The 22,471-nt window shown below is 40.4% G+C and overlaps 2 protein-coding genes across 7 annotated transcripts; one reads left to right on the top strand and one right to left on the bottom strand.

Moving 5' to 3' along the window:
• The first annotated feature begins 666 nt into the window (after positions 1 to 666).
• epx (eosinophil peroxidase) lies at positions 667 to 7,951 on the top strand. Its single transcript, XM_004553397.2, has 12 exons — positions 667 to 783; positions 873 to 1,079; positions 2,600 to 2,966; positions 3,045 to 3,205; positions 3,287 to 3,545; positions 3,629 to 3,799; positions 5,738 to 5,975; positions 6,065 to 6,276; positions 6,351 to 6,515; positions 6,961 to 7,041; positions 7,145 to 7,241; positions 7,405 to 7,951. The coding sequence occupies exons 1-12, from the start codon at positions 730 to 732 to the stop codon at positions 7,460 to 7,462; spliced, it is 2,070 nt and encodes a 689-aa protein (XP_004553454.2). The 5' UTR covers positions 667 to 729; the 3' UTR covers positions 7,463 to 7,951.
• An 87-nt stretch (positions 7,952 to 8,038) lies between these two features.
• Positions 8,039 to 22,135, bottom strand: rab3il1 (RAB3A interacting protein (rabin3)-like 1). 6 transcript variants are annotated; one of them, XM_012919679.3, is made up of 12 exons: positions 22,022 to 22,133; positions 21,530 to 21,841; positions 16,868 to 17,036; positions 16,636 to 16,731; positions 15,930 to 16,007; positions 15,564 to 15,782; positions 11,424 to 11,552; positions 10,944 to 11,056; positions 10,733 to 10,756; positions 10,296 to 10,395; positions 9,686 to 9,752; positions 8,039 to 9,158 (listed from the first exon to the last, which is right to left on the bottom strand). In XM_012919679.3, the coding sequence occupies exons 2-12, from the start codon at positions 21,733 to 21,735 to the stop codon at positions 9,073 to 9,075; spliced, it is 1,287 nt and encodes a 428-aa protein (XP_012775133.2). In that variant the 5' UTR covers positions 21,736 to 21,841; positions 22,022 to 22,133; the 3' UTR covers positions 8,039 to 9,072. The 6 variants fall into 6 exon arrangements, 5 of the variants coding, with proteins under 5 accessions (XP_012775133.2, XP_004553037.2, XP_012775135.2 ...); XM_004552980.3 differs by lacking the exon at positions 10,733 to 10,756 and having other exon boundaries at positions 22,022 to 22,134; XM_012919681.5 differs by lacking the exons at positions 21,530 to 21,841; positions 22,022 to 22,133 and adding an exon at positions 18,312 to 18,445.
• Positions 22,136 to 22,471: the final 336 nt, after the last annotated feature.

Here is a 22,471-nt window from a genome sequence, read left to right as displayed (position 1 = left end):
AACAAGCTTTATTCTACATCATATTTTTAGTTTGTTTCAGGATATAATATTACACAGCCAATTTATCTCTTCTATAACTCTTTGTTTTATGTGCTTTATTTAACCAAGTATGGGTGTTTTTGGTATTAAAAAATCTCTTGTTTAGGAGGACAGAAGATATTTTTACAATGATGACTACAAACAATACAGTTTACATATTGTGCCAGAAAATATTAGTCAGCATAAGTTGACTCATGGAGGCTACTGAAGCATAATCAAGCTCAGCAAAACCAAATTCCAGAAATAGATTTGGATCATTTGGATCATTTGAATCATTTGTATCTGCTTTTGACAGGAAAGGACACAACAATTGATCTGATCTTTCTCATATATATTTCTTTATGTTTCAGTGTTACTAACTTGGACCTTGTTGTGCTTACCGTGCTCCCTCAGAAATGCTGAGTGTAGAAGATACGGAGAATCTGCTGCATGTGACGGGCTGCTCCGCTGAGCTGCAGACGCCCAGCTGTCAGATAGACTGTCTCTCTGAGCGTTACAGATCCGTCACAGGCGAGTGCAACAACAGGTCAGAGCATGTATAAAATTCGACAGGCTGGCGCAACAGAGATCGTTGTTTTCAGGTAACCATCTCTCTGTGTTCTGCTGCTGTACAGACAACATCCGAGATGGGGGGCTGCTAATATCCCGTATTCCCGTTGGTTGGCTCCAGAGTATGAGGATGTGTGGGGGATGCCCAGAGGGTGGGAACCAAAACACACCTATCACAATGCCAGCCTGCCTCCAGTAAGAGTCCTGCAGCAGCTCTCGGTCGTCTTCTGTCCTGCCAGCTGCTGTAAGCCCATCACTCCTCCTCCTCATCTCGTATGTTCCAGGTGCGGCTGGTGTCACAGGAAGTGCTGTTCACTCACAATGACAACATCTCTGTGGACTCCACTCTGTCCCACTTGCTGGTGGATTGGGGTCAGTGGATAGACCACGATCTGGTGCTGACGCCTCAGAGTCCCAGTACGGCTGCCTTTAAGTCTGGAGCTGACTGTACCCACACCTGCAACCGAGACTCACCCTGCTTTCCCATCCAGGTGCATTTCACCAGCTCTCTTGGAAGGCTCTAATTTATTTTGTTTTTTTTATTATTTTCCTTCACATGCTAAATGCCAAACCCGTAACCTGCACAGTTTCTGTATATTTACTGTATAGCAGATTATCTCTTACCATTAGTACCAAACACAGGTTCGGTAACACTGTCAATGGTTTAAATAGAAAATATAAACCAGGAAATACTCTCTCATTACGCCCAATTAGAAGATTTCTCATTGGCCGTTGTACGTAAAGTTCTGTGAAAAGAAAGTTCACTTGAGTCTAAGGAGCTTGGAAAGAAAAGCGTCTGGACTTCTTTAAGTGGCTTGAAGACGTTTCACCTCTCATCTGAGAAGTTTTCTTTCCAAGCTCCTTAGACTACGATGACCTGGATACTGAGAACCTTCACAGTTCAGTTGACTGTTTTCATAGGAATTAAGAAGTTTAGGCAGTTTGAAGGTCTGGAGCATTCAGGTGTGTGCTAAGACAATGCTGCAATCTTGAGCAGACATTCAACCAAATTTACCCCAAGGTCAGAAAATGCAATGCTAAGAGAAATTGCCAAAAAAAAGAAGAAAAAGATCTACATCTAAACCCTACAGCACTCAATTAGCATGTTAAGTGTTAAAGGTCATGACAGTACAATTACAAAAACACTGAAGAAGTATTTGGAAGGATTGCCAGGAGAAATCCTTTTCTGTCTAAAAAGAACATGGCAGCACGGCTCAGGTGTGCAAGGTTGCACAGAGTCATTTGGTACTGGGCGAGAGAATTTATGGTTTTCAGGGTGTTTATCATTAACTCAGTTTCCCTGGGTCTTTTACCGTGTGTTATGAATAAATCTTCTTTTTTTGTACCAGTACTGGTTTTATTTTGTCGTATTTATCCTCGACACCCTAAAGGCTGGACCGTGAAAATATTGTCCTACATAAACCAGTCCATGGCGCAAAAAAGGTTTGGGACCGCTGCACTAAATGACAAGCAAGGTGGTGGAGGGGTGATGATTTGGGCTTGTTTTGCAGCCACAGATCCTGGGCACCTTCCAGTCATTTTGTCAACTATGAATCTAGTCATGTATAAGGACAGCAATCCCATGAACACCAGTGACTGTCTGAAAAAGAAAAGAATGAAAGTGTTCAAATGAGCCAATCAAATCCAGACCTCAGCCTGACTGAAATTCTGTGGGAGGACCTTAGGAGAGCCATGCAAATGCCTACAAACCTCAATGAACAGAAAGAATCTTGAAACAAAGAGTGAGCCAGAATTCCTCCACCATGATGCGAGAGACTGATAAAGTTACCTCACGTTATTGCTGCTAAAGGTAGTTCTGAATCACGAGTAGACACATGTCTGATATTTTTTATTCTTTACTCCTGGAGGTGAAATTGTTTTAGAAATTTGAAATTGACAGCTGTTCCCAAAAAAGACTAGACTTGCATCATTTTTTTTCCTTATATTGTTGCTTTGGAAAAGAATGTCCTTCCCTCATCTGCAGCAGTTTAAAGACAACTTTCTTTACTAGATCCCACCATCTGATCCTCGTAATGGGGTCCAGAGTTGCATGCCTTTCTTCCGCTCTGCTCCCAGCTGTGGTGCTGGAGTTCTGCCTCATCGTCAGCGGGAGCAGCTCAACGCCATCACCTCCTTTGTCGATGCCAGCATGGTGTACGGCAGCTCCACCAGCCTGGCTTCTGCTCTCAGAAACCAATCTTCTCCTCTGGGCTCAATGGCCATCAACTCCCAGCACTCAGATCACGAGCTTGCCTACATGCCCTTCCTACCTCGCCTCCAGGCTCACCTGGACCCCTGCGGCCCTCGCAACTCCACCACCTCAGGAACATCAGACAGGTCTGCTCACCGACAGAACACCACATCCTGCTTTCAAGCTGGTGAGTGGGCGAATGTTGTAAATTCTCCACCCACTGTAAGCTTCAGTGCAGCTGTTGCTCATGACTAATGCTTCACAGGTGATTCGAGAGCCAATGAACATCTGGGATTGATTGCGCTGCACACGCTCTTCCTGAGAGAGCACAACCGACTGGTCAAAGAGCTGCACCTGCTAAACCTTCACTGGAGCCCAGACACCCTGTACCAGGAGGCCCGCAAGATCATAGGAGCCATTCATCAGGTATCAGCAGGATTATCTGATGAACAACATATCACATCTACCTGTTCTCATCACTTTGACTGGTGTTCTAAATCCTTTAAGATCCTAACATGGGAGCACTACCTGCCACGGGTCCTTGGTGAGAATGCCATGTCTCATCTGATGCCTCCTTACAAGGGTTATGATCCTGACTTGGATCCCAGCATTGCTAATGTTTTTGCAACTGCTGCATTTCGTTTTGCTCACGTCACCGTGCAACCAGTAGTGACCAGATTGGGGCCAGGATATAATGCTAACTCGCAGTATCCCTCTCTGCTGCTGCATCACTCACTGTTTGCCTCTTGGAGAGTTGTGCAGGAAGGTAAAGAGCAATGTTGTTGTTTTACTCTGATTACATGTACTCAGCATTTCTATTTCTGTTTTAATTTCCTCCTGTTGTTTCAGGTGGTATAGACCCAGTGCTGCGTGGCCTCCTGCTGTCTCCAGCCAAGCTGCAGACTCCCGGTCAGATGATGGTGGAAGAGCTGACAGAGAGACTCTTTCAGGCACAGGGTGGGATGCCTCTGGACCTCGGAGCCCTGAATCTCCAGAGAGGCCGAGACCACGGCCTGCCCGGTATCAAGACTTGCAACCTCTCGCACCGATATCCCATCTGCTGTCTGTCCTATTGTTCTCTTTTCCAGCTCCATGTTTTCATTATTGAAGTCAGCTAGAGTAGCTTTGCACCAGTCACAGTTAAAAGTAATCCATATGTGCAGTATCTTATATTTATCCTTAATACAGTCTCTCACTTCCTCCTCTATCTGAAACAAGATGTTTTAGAACCTCCCCTTTTAAACAGGCTTTCTTGTGATTGGCTGCCCCCCATATTAGAGGAGGGGCAGGTGGGTGGAGATTACTTGCACATATAGTGTCTTTATTTTTATTTTTAAACTTTGTCCATTTTTACTATCAGTATCCACTATTGTTACAGTATATAGGACATTACAAAGTGCTTGAGCTACCCTTCATATTTTGGGAAATGGGAGACATACATAAACACACATTTGTTTAATTCTGACAGTCTTAAAAGTCAATATTTGGTATGACATCTACAGAGTGTAGCCTCTATAGAGCATGCTTTACAGATGGCTGTACTGGTGTGCCTCCTGCTTCAAATTTGTATTAATGACTCCATCAGAGCACTGATTTTGAGACCAGCTCTTGTTTAATCTGGCGTACCTCAGCGTTTTTTGCCTGTTTCATTCCTCAAGAATAGCTTCTTGACAGTTACCCTTCAACTGAGGCAATTTCTGATGAAACTTTGTGGAAATCATCTTATTGATGACATCTTATCAGACTGTGTTATTGTTGCCATTTTTGACATATACAATGAAAGAAATTGGAATAAATAAATAAAACTCTCTCTCTCTCTCTCACACACACACACACACACACACACACACACACACACACACACACACACACACACACACACAAAGAATAGGTCTCTTTTAAATGATTTAAGAAAAATCAGGATCCATGATCCACAGTTCCCAACACCCGCATTTACCTCTTTTAGTCTAGTATTTTAAAAGAAATTACAGTAGCGTTAAGACCATAAAACCATGTACCAGTGGTTGTAGTTTTTCTGCAGCTACAGTATTCCCTCTATTATCACAGGGCTTCCATTCTGGGGAAATCTGCAAAGTAAAAACCATATGTTTATTATATTACTTTTGTATATTTTAAGCCATAAAAATCCTCCCCGTGCTCTTATAAACCTTATTATAACTTTGTTATTCATTTTTTAGGCTAGATAATGCTTATTTTTACTGCAAAAATAAATTGCAATTTTAAAAATTAAAACACGCAGAAACTGTAATATAAATTTGCAGATAAATCGAAAATGTAGCGTGTCTGGAAAGGTAAAACGTGATATGACATGGGAATACTGTATACTAATTCTTGTATTAAACTGTGTGTTTTCATATTCTAGCTGCAAAAAAAATGAGAGCACAGTTGATGTTATTGTAATGTAAGTCAACGTGCACAACATCACAGCATCATTAATAGTAGTTATACTTGTTTCCTTGAAAGTCTGCCATGAAAAGTGTGTGCTGACTCATGATGAACCAGTCCCAGATGTAGGAATGTGTTAATAACCCTGCCAGGTGGCCTGTAGTCCTCTAATAGTTATTTGTGTTGCTTGTTAATTAAGAGTTAAAACTGGCCCTCTGAAATTTCCCTCAGGGAGTGACTTCTCACAGAGCTAAACCAACTAGTTCCTAATGCACGTTATCACGTGATGCTAATGCAACAGTCAACCTTGAGAGAATCCAGCTATGCAACCTAATCTCACCTTATTTATTTCATTTTTGTATATCTACACTTAAGTTTGAAGGTTCTAATTTCCCTCCTATTACATCTGCCTTCCTTTTTAACTGTAAAGCACTTGGTAAAATCAGTATTTTGCTATGTTCAATTTCACATGAGCCCCATATATTTAATGCTTATCTCACTTTCTTTACTCCATCTTTAACCCGCAGTCTTCTGACTCATCTCCTCCATCAGGATACAGCTCCTGGCGAAAGTTCTGTGGCCTTTCTGTTCCCAACAACACACTGGACCTGGCTGAAATTCTGGGCAACTTCACTTTGGCTCACAAATTCCAACTCTTATACGGGACACCACACAACATCGACGTGTGGGTGGGTGCCATCTCTGAGCCAGCTCTGCCCGGAGGCCGAGTCGGACCGCTCCTGTCATGCCTGCTCGCGAGACAGTTCAGAGCGCTGAGAGACGGTGACAGGTGGGCCACAGCTAAAATTAAATTATTAAAAATATGATGCAAAAAAGTGAAATTCTAAAATATTCTAAAATATGTGCTTGTCTTTCAAGGTTTTGGTGGGAGAGGGAAGGAGTGTTCACCCGCGCTCAGAGGAAACATCTGCGTTCAGTCTCTTTATCCCGCATCATTTGTGACAACAGCCACGTCACACATGTCCCTGCCGACCCGTTCTCACGCACCGAGACCTCGGAGGACATGTTGGCCTGTTCTGACCCCCTCATCCCTCACCTTGACATCAGCCCGTGGAAAGAGCAGGACTCGGGTGAGGCTGTGGAAAACAAGTTGTGTCGAGTATGAAGCTGGGATGGCCTTATTTTTTCACTGACTTTCTCACAGATCCCCGCTGCGGTCCAATACCCAGGATTCAATTTGGCTACTATCTCCTCTGTAACTCGGTGATCCTGTATCAGTGTCACTCTGGCTACAAGCTGCTGGGAGCTTCATCCATCAGTTGTGATCCAAACAGCCAGCAGTGGAGCCCAGCACCCCCATCGTGTCAGGGTACGAAAACTAAACTGTCTAGTCAAGCCCTGATGGCATGTGTTGTTCTTTTCTTTTAACGCCAGAGTTTAACATTATGTTTTTTGTTTAAGGAATTATAATTGTTAAAAAATAACTTTCATTTAAGCTCAAGAATGAATTTGAAATTCCAACTTCCAGGAAGAAATTTTAACCAGGAAAATTCTAAAATGAAAATTAAAAATACAATTCTCCAGAAAGGGCAATTTAACTAATTGCTGGAGTTTATTTTAAACACATTTTTAGCAGTTTAGTCAGGTATATTATCTACGTGAATTGTTTCAATATCTGGGCTGCAGCCCCCAGTGGACTGTGAAGGTACTGCGGCTGGGCCCTAGTCATTTATTTTTTTTAATAAATCATTCAGTAAACTTGTTTTTTAGTTAAAAATATGCCATTAAATATGTCAGTTTGGCTGATTTTGCAGATATCGATGAATGTGAGGAAATGACTTCTTGTCCACAACACCTGGAGTGCCTGAACATACCAGGCTCCTTTGTGTGCTCAGGTTGGTTTCAGATCACTTTAAATATTTCCCAATGTGAATTTTAAACACCATTCAGCACGTACTAAACGTCTGTCACTTCTGAACACCTCTTCACATGACCCAGAGCCCTCCTCGCTATCGGCCGTCTCCATCGTCACCGCAGTGATAGTTGTGTTTGGAGGCGTGGTCGTGCTGGTGATGGGCATGTTCTGTTTTCGAAGGCGAGTCATCTGCATGCAGATTTCTCATTTTACACAAACACTGGTGGGCTAGTTTCAACAGACTGAATTGAATTGAAATGTAATGATTAACGGAGCTATACAAACATGTTCATACATCACTAAAAATATTTAACATTTCAATAACTGAATTTGTTTCTTGCAGATATCTCCCAAAGAGAGAAGCGCTGGTGACTGCTGGATGTTGCCAAGAGAAAAGTTAATCAATCCTTTGTAAGAGTTTGGTTGATTTTTGTTGTAATATTCCTGTGAAATTATCTAAATGTTTTTAAATGTTCTTATGTATTTAGTTGACTAGCTGCAGTTTTTTTCATCTTAATTTATAAGTATCACATCTGTGTTCAATAACAGTTCAGCTTATAAGAAATTCGTCTTGATTTCATCTTTTCTCCTCCCGTGCCCTTTGATAAACAGCAGGGCAAACTATTTATTAAGGTCTGCTGTAATCGGTACAAAGAGGTCATCAAAACAGCAGCTCAGAGAAGTCTTTCCAATCCGGAAACTCAAATCTTACTGGAATGTCGGCTTCATAAAGCCCCTCTGAGCTGGACACAGTCTCAGTATTTCCTCGGTATTCCTGCTTGAGAACCTGTTTGGCGTATGTAAGTGTTATGACCTTATTCTAACCCCAAATCTGTGCCCAGAGCAAACATCACCCCTGGGATATCTGGTTGCACTGGGTTGAAATTAATTGAAGTGATGAGTCTTTCCCGGGCAAACTTCCGGAGTCTCCCTCTCTTGATCGGATTTCTAATAATAAAAGAGACATGGTACAAAAGTGACAGCTGGTATACAATGCCTCGTGTTTAATGCAGCTTTTACACAGTTGATTATGAGTACACTGAGGTCAGGAACCTCAAAGCCCTGCATAAGGCTTAGAAGCAGTTATTGCACGTTCTGACACACTATACTTCATTGTTACCTTTAAAAGATTTCTGTTTTTTAAAAAAGTCAGTAACAATAAATCTATAATATGAGATACAACCTATATACACTATGGCTATTTTCTGCATTCATGCAAAGTCAATTATGGCTTTTACTTTATGTTCATACTGTTAACTACAGATGTGCAAAACTCAATCACATCTTAAAAGCTTTTTTCACCTGTCACTGTAAAGCTCTCCCTACTCTGAGCATGGGTGGGTAATAATTAACGATACATCTGATTTTTAGGTACAGGGCTAACGAGAAGCTGAAGGTGACTAAGTTAAGTCTTTGTACAAGGCAGAGCAGGAAGTGTACCAACAAAATTAAGGCCATGCTCAGAATGAAGGTCTGGGCTGTGGTGTCTGAGCTGATAACTGAAAGTACAAAGAAAACAAGCTGAATCATTGCTGTGTGGAAACAATAAAACTATTACACCACATATTTGTAATACTTGAGGTTAAGATTGTGCTCATTATTTTGCAGGCTAATGCCTGAATCAGGACACACAGTCTATTGTATAAAAATGAGAAATTTTGTATTCCGTGGGTGATTCAGTAAGAAGTTTCTCCACACTTTCTTGGGGACAACAGTTATTTTCCAGGAATGTGGTGCAACAGAAAAAACTTCTCCGACATGTCTGGGAATAATATCATCTTTTTTTTTCTTTTTTCTTTTTTTTTAAAACATGGACTTTAATGTCATTCCTGGAGTGCTGGTTTGATTCTAATTGTTTTATTGCATTTCCAAAAGTGACAAACATGTTTTGCTTCCCTTGTTGGTGACCTTTGCTGCAGCACTGTTCAACCTGATCAAAGACATGTGCGTTGCCACAGTTACCCAAGGCTGTAACTGCTATGCTCTCTTGTTGGGTGTTCCAGGTACCGTCCTAGCCCTGGTCAGTGAGGTAGAAACCTAATTTGGCCACATTCATCTCTCTACGAAGACGCATGATTTCCCAGAACATCTGCTCCGCTGAACATGGGAGGAACAAAAAAAATTAGAAAGAAAGATGTTGGTTGTTGGCAAAGTTAAGACCGAGTGGTAACAGAGCCGCGCACCTGTAATTCAATTTTAAAGGAAGACACATTATTCTCTAAGTAATTCTATGTAGTGCATAACTTCATGTGTTTTCTGGGAAAGAAGAAATTATTAAATGATACATCATATAATAAAAAGGACAACTGATTATTAATAAAACATCAACATAATGATTATTAAATAAAGATGTAAAAAGGCAAGATTAATCCATCACAACACGGCTCGTGCCCCAAAAAATACAGTGGAAGAAAGTTACCACAAAGTTACCATGAAATTACCCACTACTTACTTATGCTGTACTTAAAAATACGACCTACTACCTACTTGCAGTACAATTTGTATCTTTCAGTAAAATACCTTAAGTTACTCACTACTTAAAATTCCTCATGCATTGCATAAAATGACTTGCATAATAACTACATTTGCTTAAACTATTTATTTCTGTGTCTCTGCTAACTTACCATCATGTCTCACCAGGCCCTGCTGGATGTAGCGGATATAAGTGAAGAAATTGCAGACAGCCGTGATCTAGAAAAGCGAATATGTGACAAGGTCACGACTCTACACAGTGGCTACGCAAACTTTTATAACACTGGCATGTCTTGGAATTTTGTATCATTCAAACATTATTACTATAACTGCAGAAAAGTAATGAATGCAATTTGAACTTTGCAATTTGTACATATGAAGATGAAAATCACATTAAAGGCCTCTAATGAGAATAAAACAAAACATACAAAACACGAGAAGAAAAAAATGATATACTATGAAAGCTACCTGCCTTGAGGCTTCAGCTAGACAGAAGATGTTAAGTCGTTGCGTGAGTGCATCATTTGCTGGGTGCAAATGATGCACTCACCATATTTGCTAATGCTAATATGGTGCAAAGCGTGCTTAGGGCGAGGCACACAGAAACCAAACATTCCTTCAGAGAGAAAGATTGCCTGAGAGAAACAGCTGAGGATCTGAACCACAGGTAGAAACAACATGTTTGCTTGAGTCAAACTGTTTGATAAGGGTGTGCAAACAAGACTACAGGTGTGCCTTGGACGGAAAGGAAGTGATATTTACCCGTGCTCGGCTGGAAGGTGAGATGTAATAGTAGCTCTCTTTGTCGCCAAGTTTAATGCGATGTTTGCAAAGCCGTGACAGGCCACTTAATGCACATTTTCTACAAGAGAAAACAACGTGTCAACAATTTATTGCAGCAACACGTAGATGCACAATCATCCGTTTTAGGACAGGATACAGCAAACATGAGCTTACGGGCCTTTCGTTCTTCAGCAGTAAAACATACTGAGAACACTTTACAACTCGTTTTAGTGAAAGAGGTGCGCAGAGAGAAAGTTAGCCACAAAAGGAATGAAAGTGGGATCCCGTCTGGTTCATTAATTTACAGATTTGTTTATATCGTTCCACACATCTGTGTTGACAGTTTTTTATTTCATGCCACAGTTATCAGAGTTAGTGAAAAGCTGAAAGGGTTATTAGCTCCCGAGAGGACTTACGTCTCTACTGCAGCCCTAAAGCCACTGGAAAAAAAACAAAACAATTTTAGATCAGGGTGATTAGAAATGTGCCCACTGATTAAACCACTCTCAGTCATAATTATAAGATAGACAAAAGGCTCTGATCATAAACCATCGATGGAAAAACCAAACCAACCAAATCAGAGCAGTGAGTGGTGAAACACGACAGGATGACAGTCGGGTAACTCACTTAGGACCTCCACACTCTATAGCTGAGGCTTTAACCATCGGTACTGCCGACATGGCGACAGGCTCAATGGTCAGAGAGTTGTTCTCCACTGCGCTCTGGACCAGGTGGGACAGCTGTGGAGAACAGGAATCAATAACTTTAACATAACTTCACATTAACTCTTCCACGGCATGCGTTTTTTGGGCATATTGGGGCCAGATGAATGTAAAAACAAAGAATTGCCACATTTTTTTTTTTACCTTATTTCTGTTTTTAAGAAAAAATAAGAGCCACATATGAGGATAATCGTTTAAAATTTTGATAAAACAGTAGCAGTATAATGTCCTTATAAGTGGATATCAGGCCCTTGTAGAGCAAAATTGAGTATTTTGGTCTAAATAACCAAAAATGTGATGTCCACATATGTGGACGCCAGGTCCTAGGAGGTTAAAATACACATGAAGCAGCATGGTAGCTGTACAAAGAAGCAGTGAGTATGACCTCTGATCTCGTGAAGGAGAGGCAGGGCCCGATGTCTTCTCTGTAAATACGACTCAGGAAGGCGGAGGAGCGGTCCAGGCTCGGGTGTTCCTTCCACATCAAAAACTCAGCAAACAAAATGGAGTCCATCTGCAGAGAGAAAGCCAAACCCTCACTCAAACTGGATAAAACTGATTCTCTGACACACATCTAGATTAAAGACGTGTTTAATCCCCAAAAGACCGATGACTGACAATAAAAGATCCACTGTTGAACACACAAAAGTGTTTAAATACTAAAGATAAGAAAATCTTGTATTCAAAGAATTCGGGCTGTCAAAACATCAGAGTTTAAAAAGGAAATATCGTCAATATAAAGCCCATAAAATTCCTCCACCTTATTTAGGATTTATATGATAGAAGACAAATGATCTCAGCAGACCTGAAGTGAAAATCCTTTTAAAATAATCAGGAAGTCTGGGAATACCAAAACAGACTGGACTGGAGCAAACCTTGAGCACGCTTTGGTCAATTCATATAGCTCATAATCTGGATTTAGAGAGTGTCTATAAATCTATGTTCTTCATACTTCAAACAAGGCAACTCTCAACAAGAAGCCCATTTTAATAAAGCAGACAGCGCTGATAGGTCACCTGTGGGTTTAACAAGCAGTTAAAGAAAATTCAAAACACATCAGTCGATCCTTTAAGGTGAAAAACGTAGTTAAGGTCCACCATCGCTATGAATTAAGGGATGTAATCATCTCCTCTCCTTTCATAAAAAGGATGGTCCGATGCATCCTCTGCTAAAGGATGTAATAAATGAAATACTGAAACACCTCATTTTGTTATCTGGAGAATTAAAATAGCTCTTAGTAATGCTGTTGTGCAGATAACTCCAGGTCAGGTCACTCAGTAACTGTCCCAGGCAAAACTGGCTGTTCGACAGCGCTCAGTCAAAGTTATGGAGTTTGTTGTAGGAAGGGATTCCCACAGTGTGAAAATTATGGAGTTTTATACTGAATTTGGCAGGAACACTTTCAGTGGCTGTAAGATCTACAGCGCCTCCTTCAATATTGAAAAAAAAAATGTAATATTGAAAATTGTTTCTAGCTGAATGGACACTTTGAGCTCTTTAAGCTAAAAACTGCTCCAAACGGTTTGTTCATTTCCATTTTGACCATTTGTTTAACTTTAGCTTTCATTTTTTTTAATGTTAGTTTTACTTTTTATTCTTATTCTTATCAATGGTGTTGTTGGTAGTAGTAGTAGTAGTAGTAGTAATAATATATGGGCGGTACTAGCAACGGGGAAGTAAAATAATCCAATGCATCATTATAACCACTTGACTGACAGTCATGTAGACATCCTCAATGTCAAACATCAGCAACAATGTCTCCTCAGGCTCATTGCATAGACAAATACAGTGGGGCAAAAAAGTATTTAGTCAGCCACCGATTGTGCAAGTTCCCCCACTTAAAATGATGACAGAGGTCAGTAATTTGCACCAGAGGTACACTTCAACTGTGAGAGACAGAATGTGAAAAAAAAATCCATGAATCCACATGGTAGGATTTGTAAAGAATTTATTCGTAAATTAGGGTGGAAAATAAGTATTTGGTCAATAACAAAAATACAACTCAATACTTTGTAACATAACCTTTGTTGGCAATAACAGAGGTCAAACGTTTACTATAGGTCTTTACCAGGTTTGCACACACAGTAGCTGGTATTTTGGCCCATTCCTCCATGCAGATCTTCTCGAGAGCAGTGATGTTTTGGGGCTGTCGCCGAGCAACACAGACTTTCAACTCCCGCCACAGATTTTCTATGGGGTTGAGGTCTGGAGACTGGCTAGGCCACTCCAGGACTTTCAAATGCTTCTTACGGAGCCACTCCTTTGTTGCCCGGGCGGTGTGTTTTGGATCATTGTCATGTTGGAAGACCCAGCCTCGTTTCATCTTCAAAGTTCTCACTGATGGAAGGAGGTTTTGGCTCAAAATCTCACGATACATGGCCCCATTCATTCTGTCCTTAACACGGATCAGTCGTCCTGTCCCCTTGGCAGAAAAACAGCCCCATAGCATGATGTTTCCACCCCCATGCTTCACAGTAGGTATGGTGTTCTTGGGATGCAACTCAGTATTCTTCTTCCTCCAAACACGACGAGTTGAGTTTATACCAAAAAGTTCTACTTTGGTTTCATCTGACCACATGACATTCTCCCAATCCTCTGCTGTATCATCCATGTGCTCTCTGGCAAACTTCAGACGAGCCTGGACATGCACTGGCTTCAGCAGCGGAACACGTCTGGCACTGCGGGATTTGATTCCCTGCCGTTGTAGTGTGTTACTGATGGTGACCTTTGTTACTTTGGTCCCAGCTCTCTGCAGGTCATTCACCAGGTCCCCCCGTGTGGTTCTGGGATCTTTGCTCACCGTTCTCATGATCATTTTGACCCCACGGGATGAGATCTTGCGTGGAGCCCCAGATCGAGGGAGATTATCAGTGGTCTTGTATGTCTTCCATTTTCTGATGATTGCTCCCACAGTTGATTTTTTCACACCAAGCTGCTTGCCTATTGTAGATTCACTCTTCCCAGTCTGGTGCAGGTCTACAATACTTTTCCTGGTGTCCTTCGAAAGCTCTTTGGTCTTGGCCATGGCGGAGTTTGGAGTCTGACTGTTTGAGGCTGTGGACAGGTGTCTTTTATACAGATGATGAGTTCAAACAGGTGCCATTCATACAGGTAACGAGTGGGGGACAGAAAAGCTTCTTACAGAAGACGTTACAGGTCTGTGAGAGCCAGAGATTTTCCTTGTTTGAGGTGACCAAATACTTATTTTTCACCCTGATTTACGAATAAATCCTTTACAAATCCTACCATGTGAATTCATGGATTTTTTTTTCACATTCTGTCTCTCACAGTTGAAGTGTACCTCTGGTGCAAATTACTGACCTCTGTCATCATTTTAAGTGGGGGAACTTGCACAATCGGTGGCTGACTAAATACTTTTTTGCCCCACTGTATCTCCAGAGAGACAAGATTTTGATTTTGGTTTTTGATTTCTTTAGCTTGTTTTCAAATACACAATATCATTTCTGGTAGTTTTTAGTTCTCTAAAAACTTGTTTTAGTTCGTTATAATAACCTTTGTTCATAGTAAGACATAACACCAGTTATGTGGACAGGATCTAGAGACAATAGCTCCACAAATGACACATCACTTGCAGTTAAACATTAATCCATTATGATAGAAAAGTCAAACAATAATTTCAAACTCATAAAAAAAAAAAAAAAAAAAAAACAACAGCTGCAAAACTGTGAGCCCGAAATTTACAACCTTGGGTAATATGGATAAGAGACACCAGGGACAATTAGTTTTGGTAACCCTACCACACTTTAGCAATGAGCCAGAGGCACTGACATTACTGAACCAGCTCTACAAATTCTCGAAATTATGGCGACATAAAATGGTATCTTTTGTTTTTGTTGTAGTCATACTAGACAATCCAGTGAGTGTGTCATGCTTGGCAATTTTCAAAAATATCTATAATATCTCGATATTAGCCAACATATCAGTGATTATCTGTCAAGAACTGGGTATAAACTTTGTGCATCACTAATGTACGTTCAACACAGATAACTCCAGTAAGAAGCAAACAGCTGCATCAAGAAGTCCCTGTTCACCTTACATACACGCTGACAAATTTCAATACAAACTACAGAAAGAAAAGCTCTCAGACCAGACTCACCACACTCTTGACTCAACAGATATCACAGTCTAGAATCACAGTCAAGACGCAGGTAAATGTGAAAGATTAGAGAAATGTAGGAAATGTAAAGGAATGCAGATTACCTGTCTGCCATCAGTGCCCATCCCCTCTATCTGTTTTTGCCATTGAGGGTCATAGGTCATACTGACAGACTGGCCAGGTATCAGACAGAAGATCAGAGAGAGGAGGGCAGGAGCAGCAGGCTGAGAGAGGAAGAGACCCCAGATAAAGACAAGAAGAACAAGTCGGAGAGGTTAGCAGAAAGAAGGGAAAAAAGGAAAGAGAATCTGGCTAAAAGTGATAAAAGTGACTGGAAACAGAAATGGGAAATAAAGTGGGACGCATACCTGAAGGAGAGGAGAGACAACTGTATAAACTTCAGTTTACCTCTCGGTCCTCTTTGGACACAGGCTGAATGGAAACTTCTTTTTTTGCAGGTGAGAGTGGAAATGCACCGCTGGCACTCTTGTTCCGTATGTGCGATTTGTACGATCCCCTGGTACCTGAAGACTGCAGCTGTGGATGCAGCTGGCGATTTGGTGAAGAAGGTGTGGACGTCAACACCAGAGTCTTGAGTGCCGTCACTTCTGCTTGCAGAACATCAATCTGCAAGCCAGACACAAAAAAATTTAATATTGATAATTTGAGGCTATTTTATGACCTTCAACTATGTGAAAAAAAACTGTTCTGATTCAGGAAAGATTTCTGTTCTTCACTGTTTTAATTTTTTTTTTTTAAAGAAACTTCACACACCTTCCCCTGAGCCTCCTTGAGCTGTTTCTCTGAAGCTGCTTGTTTCACGTTGGCATCACGCACCATCTTGTGAGCCTCCTGTTGAAAAGTACCGGTAAATTGAGACTAATTAAAATTGTACGTTCAAAGCTCAGCAGCTAGACAAAGACAGTGACTGGCTGGTCAACACAGCAGAACATGTAAGGAAAAAGATGACCTTCGTGGCATTAAAAAACTACTTTTGGTAAGAAGTGTGCTGTCAATTTTGCGACTGAAAGGTATTTTCTGCAGCTGGTCTTACTGCATATGTTTAAGAGTGTAAGATTTTGAAATATACTTTGGATTATTTTCCATCAGAAATTATCTGCGCTGCTCTTAACAGACTTCTGTTCACTATTAAATTGAGCTGGCTGCATCTTTGTTTATATATTGATGCATTTTAGTAGCTAAACCTCAGAGCTAATTTAGAACAAACTTGGTAAATCTTGCTCTTAACAAAGAGATGGACTCCCCCAGAGTCAGTGGGTCAAAATTTTTTCAAAGCAATTACAATGTTGCTTAAAAATCACATCAACCTGAAATTTTTATTTATATAAAGGAAGTGATGGTTCTGTAGAAATGCAAACTGCTGATTTAAGGACTTTTGTGGCATAGCACCAACCACCTTCTTCGTCACCAGCTGTCAGAATTACAGTGCACTCAGCAGAGAGCGATGATTACTGCTGACCTCAAACAGACTGGCTGTCAGCTCCTCTAGCTCCTGCTCCAGTTGATTCCTAACTTGCGACAGACGCTCGCACTCCTTGTCCTTTAGTTTCAGTTCCTGAGATGTGCAGGGGAAAAGGACACAACCACATTTAAAACAGAGAAGAACATTTGCATTGTCAGCGCCTTGTTTTCCTGGTCACACTATCTTTTGTTTCTCTGTGTGTGCGCAACCACAAAGTAGGTTACTATACCTTCTTTGCAGCATCCAGCTGTTCCCTGAGGATTTCGGACCCTTTTTCCCTGATTTCCAGGGAGGAGCTGCGAAGCCGGGAGAGCTGGCCATGGCCTCGGATTGACGTGGGCCCGACCTGGCCTCCTCCCTCCATTCTGGTCTCTGGTTCTGGATCCAGATCTACCAACCTTCACAAGACCACAAAAAATAAATTGTGTAATAAAAATAAATAAATATATAAAAATAAAACCAATCCTGTACTTAACTACACCCTAATGAGGTTTACAATTTACTACTACTTCTACTAACAGGTCTCTAATGGCTGGTATGCCGTGTTTACAAAAATACAACCAGAGCATTTTCACATTTAAAACCCAGAGGTTTCCCCAATTTAAAAATATAAAAATAAAATGAAAAGTAGCTCGACAAAAAAAGGATCACAAAATCAAATGTTGGCCTTCAGCATTAGTATATTAATGCTTTTCAGGTAATAGTTTAGATCACAACCCTGGATCCTGACACAGTTGCCATTTAGGCTTTGCTAAGTGTACAATCTGATTACTTAACACATCATGTTGGTAGTAAGTGTGTAGATTTTACAGTAATTTAAAAGACTAAAATTAACACCAATGATAAATAAACTAAACATCTACAAGAAATAAAAAGTAAACTGAAACTAGAACCACTTTTTAAAACTACACTATAAAATGTAAACAAAAACTAAAACTGTAGAAAACCAAATAATACTTAAAAGAAAAAACACCAAACCATAACAACCTTAGAGCCAGTGTGATTACTTACAAAACCCTGAGATTCATTTCTACTTACTTTTACAGTGTCAACACAATCTAACAACAATAGCCTTCTTGGTTACAACAGTGCGCTCACTGCAAGACCCCGGGGTGGACCTCGCACCACAGCTTGGAAACCCCTGATACAGCATTAAAAATCCCGACATTTGAATTTAAAGGAAGCTTAAGTTACTTTTATCCCCAAGTTGCAGATAAATCGGTCCACAAAGCAGCTAAATAATTAGCAGACCTTGAGCTAACTAGCTAGTTAGCTTACATTTCCAACTTTTTTTCCTTTCTTTTTTTTTTTTTCTTTTTTTTTTTTTTTACCACGGAGAGGTCCCGCGTCAGTATCCGCCCTTACCCTCTCTGTCAGTGTCCGGGACAGCAGATAAATAAACCTCCCAGCCCGTCTGCGTATTTGTCAGCTGCTCCTCTCCAGTTTCCCTGAGCTGCTGCTGCTGCTGTTAAGTTAAGAAATATAGCATAAACCAAGCTAATGTCCGAGCGAGTTTCAGTGAAACTAATCCCAGTCGTTTTCAATCACAGCTGAGGAATGCGGACGCCTGCGCAGACGATCAACCGCCCAGCAGCAGCAGTTTCAGTCAGAAACAAGACGAAAATCAAGAGCAATGCCAGCTCTGGTTTGCACTTCCTAGAAATAACACTCACTCCTTTCTTCTCCTTTTTTTTTTTTGCCAAGACAGGAAAATGAGTGTATCTCCTTTTTCCTGCCTCCTCCTCCTTCTTCTTCTCTCTTCTTCGCTCTCACAAGTCACATGATGACATCCACCCGACTGCCCAACCGGCACGTCCTGTACGTGGACCAACAAGGTGTCACGGGTCTACCTGCTTAGGTGTATGCTTTTTGCGTGACCAGAGACAACCGATTACAGAGTCACTCTATGGAAAATCAGTGAGTCCCCCCTCTCTGATCCCCAAATATCAGCTGATAATTTTTATTTTACTTTATTTTGTAGTAACTTTATCATACTTAATGGAACCATACAAATAATTTTTCTTCACTGGGTAAAAGCCATTCAGGGCACAGAAATGAAGCAAGAGGCCTAAAATCCAGCTTTTGTAAGTGCAATGTAGCACAGAGTGACAGAGCCTTATGTACTTACCGTGTTTATATACTTTATATTAAGTGTTAAAATCTCTTACATTCAAGGATGATAAAACATAACGTGCGCTAGTTGCATTTATTTATTTTTTTGTAATCAAAATTAAAAATAGTAAGTTACTAAAAATTGTTTTTTCATTTAGTAGAACTTGATTTTTCCGATTGTGCAATACTAATTGTTTACCCACAAGTTATTTTTAGTACTGTGTACTGGCAATGAATAAGATGTCTTAACATAGTTATCTTTTTCTCTTTTTTTCAGTCCACATGTTTGCATACTTTTTTAAGTTCCTGGAACTAATTAGGTTGTACAGGGTACTCAGAATAAATAAGTTGCCCTAACTTAGTTATCTTAAGTAAGATTAGCTTTTTTGAGGCAACAAGTTTGCATACTTTTTTTAAGTTCTGGGAACTAATTTGATTTTACAGTGACCTGATTCCTGCTGTAATTAAATCAGAAGTTTGATCAAAAGATAGTCAAGAATCAATAAAGTTGAATAAAAATATAATTTTAATGTGTAAACCTTTAAGCCCTGTCTGTGAGGAAAGTGTAGCAGGCAGAAAGCTAGAGAAATAGAAATGTTTTTGATTTTATTATGCATGAACAACCAGAAGAAGTCATTTTTAACTGTATTGCGATTGATTAAGCCTTCTTTTTTTACAAATTGGATTCACTGTTTTTGAGATTTGCTCTGCTCACTGCCACGATCTTGGATTGGGGCAGTGAGGGCGTTCTCCCCTTAGCCATGCAGGATGGCTGAGGATTGTAAAACCAAAACTGAGAAAGTTTTTGATTTGAAGGTAAATATGTTAAATAAAAAAGTTAATTATGAACCAAAGTTAGTTTGCAGTCTTATCTGCAAACGTGCTGAACTTATTGTACCAAAAGGGTGGTGAGATTTTATCCCCTATGGTTGCCTCCAGGGTCCCTGAACTTTAATGTTCATCATGGTTTTATATTCATATGAAATATGGTTGAAGTTACAAATAATAATATCAGCGCCAATACTCTAAGTTTACATTTTTTTCTATTCTTGGATCTGTTTGATGTCACTAAGAGCCAATATTCTAATATGGTTATCTCAGCCCCACACCTTTTACTGTGAAATCAGAAGCCCCATCCACTTGCTCTTCAAACCTGGTCTGCCAAAATCACAGAGCGGGGATGTCAAACTTGTTTTATATTGTGGGCTGGACCAGTTAAACTATCCTTTCTTTAACTACACACGTAATCCCTGAGATATAGTAACATAGTGTTATGTGTTAACATATATATATATAATGTAAAATATCTACTTCAGGTTCTTCTATGAGATAAAGAAATGCTGTTGCATTAATTACAGACATCTGTCAGCATGACTCTTTTGGGTGTAAATTGTAAGAAATAAATGTGTAAAATTACAGAGTTCTGGTATCTCATTGCCCAGGCTGTCCTGTAAGTATATATTTTTTTTATTTTACTGAGGGCCTATTATTACTATTACTATTAAACAAAAAAGAAATTTCTTAAGTAGTTTCTGGAAAAAACAGGAACTTTGCTGTCACTGAATTGTTTTACTTAATTACTTTGGTGTAGTATGAATGGCCATGGTGGAGGTCTTTATCATTTGGCAAAACTATAAAACTTACAGTTAAAAGTCTAGGATTATTCCTTCCTTCGCATTTTCTAAAGCCATCCAATTGGCCGGATTGGAGTCTTTAACTGGCCGATTCCGGCACCTGGGCCTTATTTTTGACACTCCTACTATAGATGGTGTAAGAGACCGATGTAGCTACTCAGCTGTTTATGAAGTCCTGAAACCGCACATGATGAGCAAGGAGTGGATCTGACTTTAAAACCAAGAAGGAAGCCCACTTGTTGGGTAATGACATTTAATTGACGAGTCTTTAGCCAATGAGCATTCTTAGACAACCTCCTGACTCTAAGCCTAATCATTTCAATATGTCCTAAAAATACAGAGCAAGGTTTTTTGCAACCAGATGAGTCGCCTCCTGCTGGCCATTAAAAGGAATGCACAAATCAGTAGACGTAAGACCAGTGTGATAAGGGTGGGGATAAATCATGTCCAGGAACACTAATTAATAGATCACAATTTCACACAAGGCTGTGAGACTGTGTTGGTTTACATGAAGCAGCCAATCAGAAGAGAGGACAGGGAGCTACAATGGTTTCCTTCAGCGGATGAACTTGGCTACTCCAAGGTCCAGTTTTTCTTAAATTTTTTTAATCTCTGACATGTCCTGTCAGTGAATTTGTCAGTAGGAAAGAATTAGGAATACTGCTGACTGCAGGGTTTAAGACGCTAAAACTCGAAACGTTCTGTGCGGATTACATTTCAAGCATTTATCCTCCATCTCAGGCCAACACCGGCACGTTTTCCAACTTTTGCATGATCGCTGAACAGCAGAAGGATTTTTCATTTACAAAACATGCCTAAGAAAATACCAATCACTGTTGGAGTTACACTAAAACTAAACACAGACCTTTGTTTGCACTTTTGCATATCTGACTCGGTCACCTTGTTACAAGTGCACGCGCCCACAATCACAGACTTCACACTGAGCAGGACTTGTGACAAAGCAATGTGCCACTTTTAGATACATTTTACACCATGTGCAGAATTACACAACTATCTCTGGAGAATCTGGATAAAGGGAAGATAAATGTATACATGAATCTTTATACATAAGCAGCAACTGGCACGTGTTATGTTAAAAAATGTGTTTTATCAGTTTATCCAGTGCTCCAAGATTTAACACTTACTGTCCGACAACACAGCCTTCCTCCTCGATGACCTTGCTAGACTTGTGCCTGACAGTAGACACATTTTGTGTGCCAAAGAAGACTGCAGAGGAGTATACTGCAATCCCAGATATTCCCGCCTTGAGGACTTCATATCCCGGGCTCGATGAAGTTGAAGGTGGAGAAGAGGAAATCTGGACGCTGTGAATTCCCTCAAAAGCATCCATAAGTTATCTCTCAGGCTGTGCAGAGATTCATCAAATGCTGTTGGATAGCTCCTGGGATGATTTAGTTTGTGGAAGGATGACTCTGACGTGTGTGGGTATTAAGCACCTAAGATGCAGAAAACACAGAGTTACATACTGCAACTTAAAATCAGTGCAACTAACTTCAAGATCTTTTCCCCTTTCTGAATACCACATTTTCTTTTCTTTGCAGGCTGATTGTGCTCAGTCTGTTAAACTGCACTTGTGAGATGAATTAAGGAGAAAAAAATAGAGAGGATATACTCACCAGAAATATGTAAAACTGATTCACAGATGTTGCCAGTGCAGAAGAAAATCTGCCAAAAGCAGCAGAAACCAAACACCCTGCACTTCGCCCTGCTGTTGGTCCTTCTGGTTATACAGGAAGGGTTAATCACTAACACACTCTGACCAGTAGCGATTCAGCTGTATGCATTTTTTCCAGCAGAGGGGGGTCACACACGTTCTCACCTGACCAGGAGTTTGCCATGATGAAATCCTGCTACAGATGGGAAAAAAACAGCAAAGGTGACCTGACATTGAAACACTAGAACAATAGCTCAGAGGTGTGTACCTAATGCACACCTCTGAGATGTAGAAAAAGTGTTAAATTACAAAAAGTCGAAGCAGGCTGAGATTTGGTTCACAGAGTCATATTTCTAACCTAAACCCACACACTCAGCATTTATACTCGTAACCAGCCTATTTGTGGCAGTGT

This window comes from Maylandia zebra, linkage group LG7 (genome assembly GCF_041146795.1).
Source record: "Maylandia zebra isolate NMK-2024a linkage group LG7, Mzebra_GT3a, whole genome shotgun sequence".
NCBI lineage: Eukaryota > Metazoa > Chordata > Actinopteri > Cichliformes > Cichlidae > Maylandia > Maylandia zebra.
Note: the sequence above shows the minus strand (reverse complement) of the source record. Positions and strands in the feature narration are given on the sequence as shown.

Bases quoted from the DNA above. Each gene is read 5' to 3' on its own strand.
- rab3il1 (XM_012919679.3), bottom strand. From the start codon at position 21,735: ATGGATGCTTTTGAGGGAATTCACAGCGTCCAGATTTCCTCTTCTCCA. The intron at 16,008-16,635 runs GTCAGCAGTAAT...ACTTTTCAACAG, and splicing joins TGACAGCCAGTCTGTTTGAG to GAGGCTCACAAGATGGTGCG. The intron at 11,553-15,563 runs GTAAACTGAAGT...TTCTCTCTGCAG, and splicing joins TGTCCAAAGAGGACCGAGAG to ATGGACTCCATTTTGTTTGC.
- epx (XM_004553397.2), top strand. From the start codon at position 730: ATGCCCAGAGGGTGGGAACCAAAACACACCTATCACAATGCCAGCCTG. The intron at 6,516-6,960 runs GTACGAAAACTA...CTGATTTTGCAG, and splicing joins AGCACCCCCATCGTGTCAGG to ATATCGATGAATGTGAGGAA. The intron at 7,042-7,144 runs GTTGGTTTCAGA...CACATGACCCAG, and splicing joins AGGCTCCTTTGTGTGCTCAG to AGCCCTCCTCGCTATCGGCC.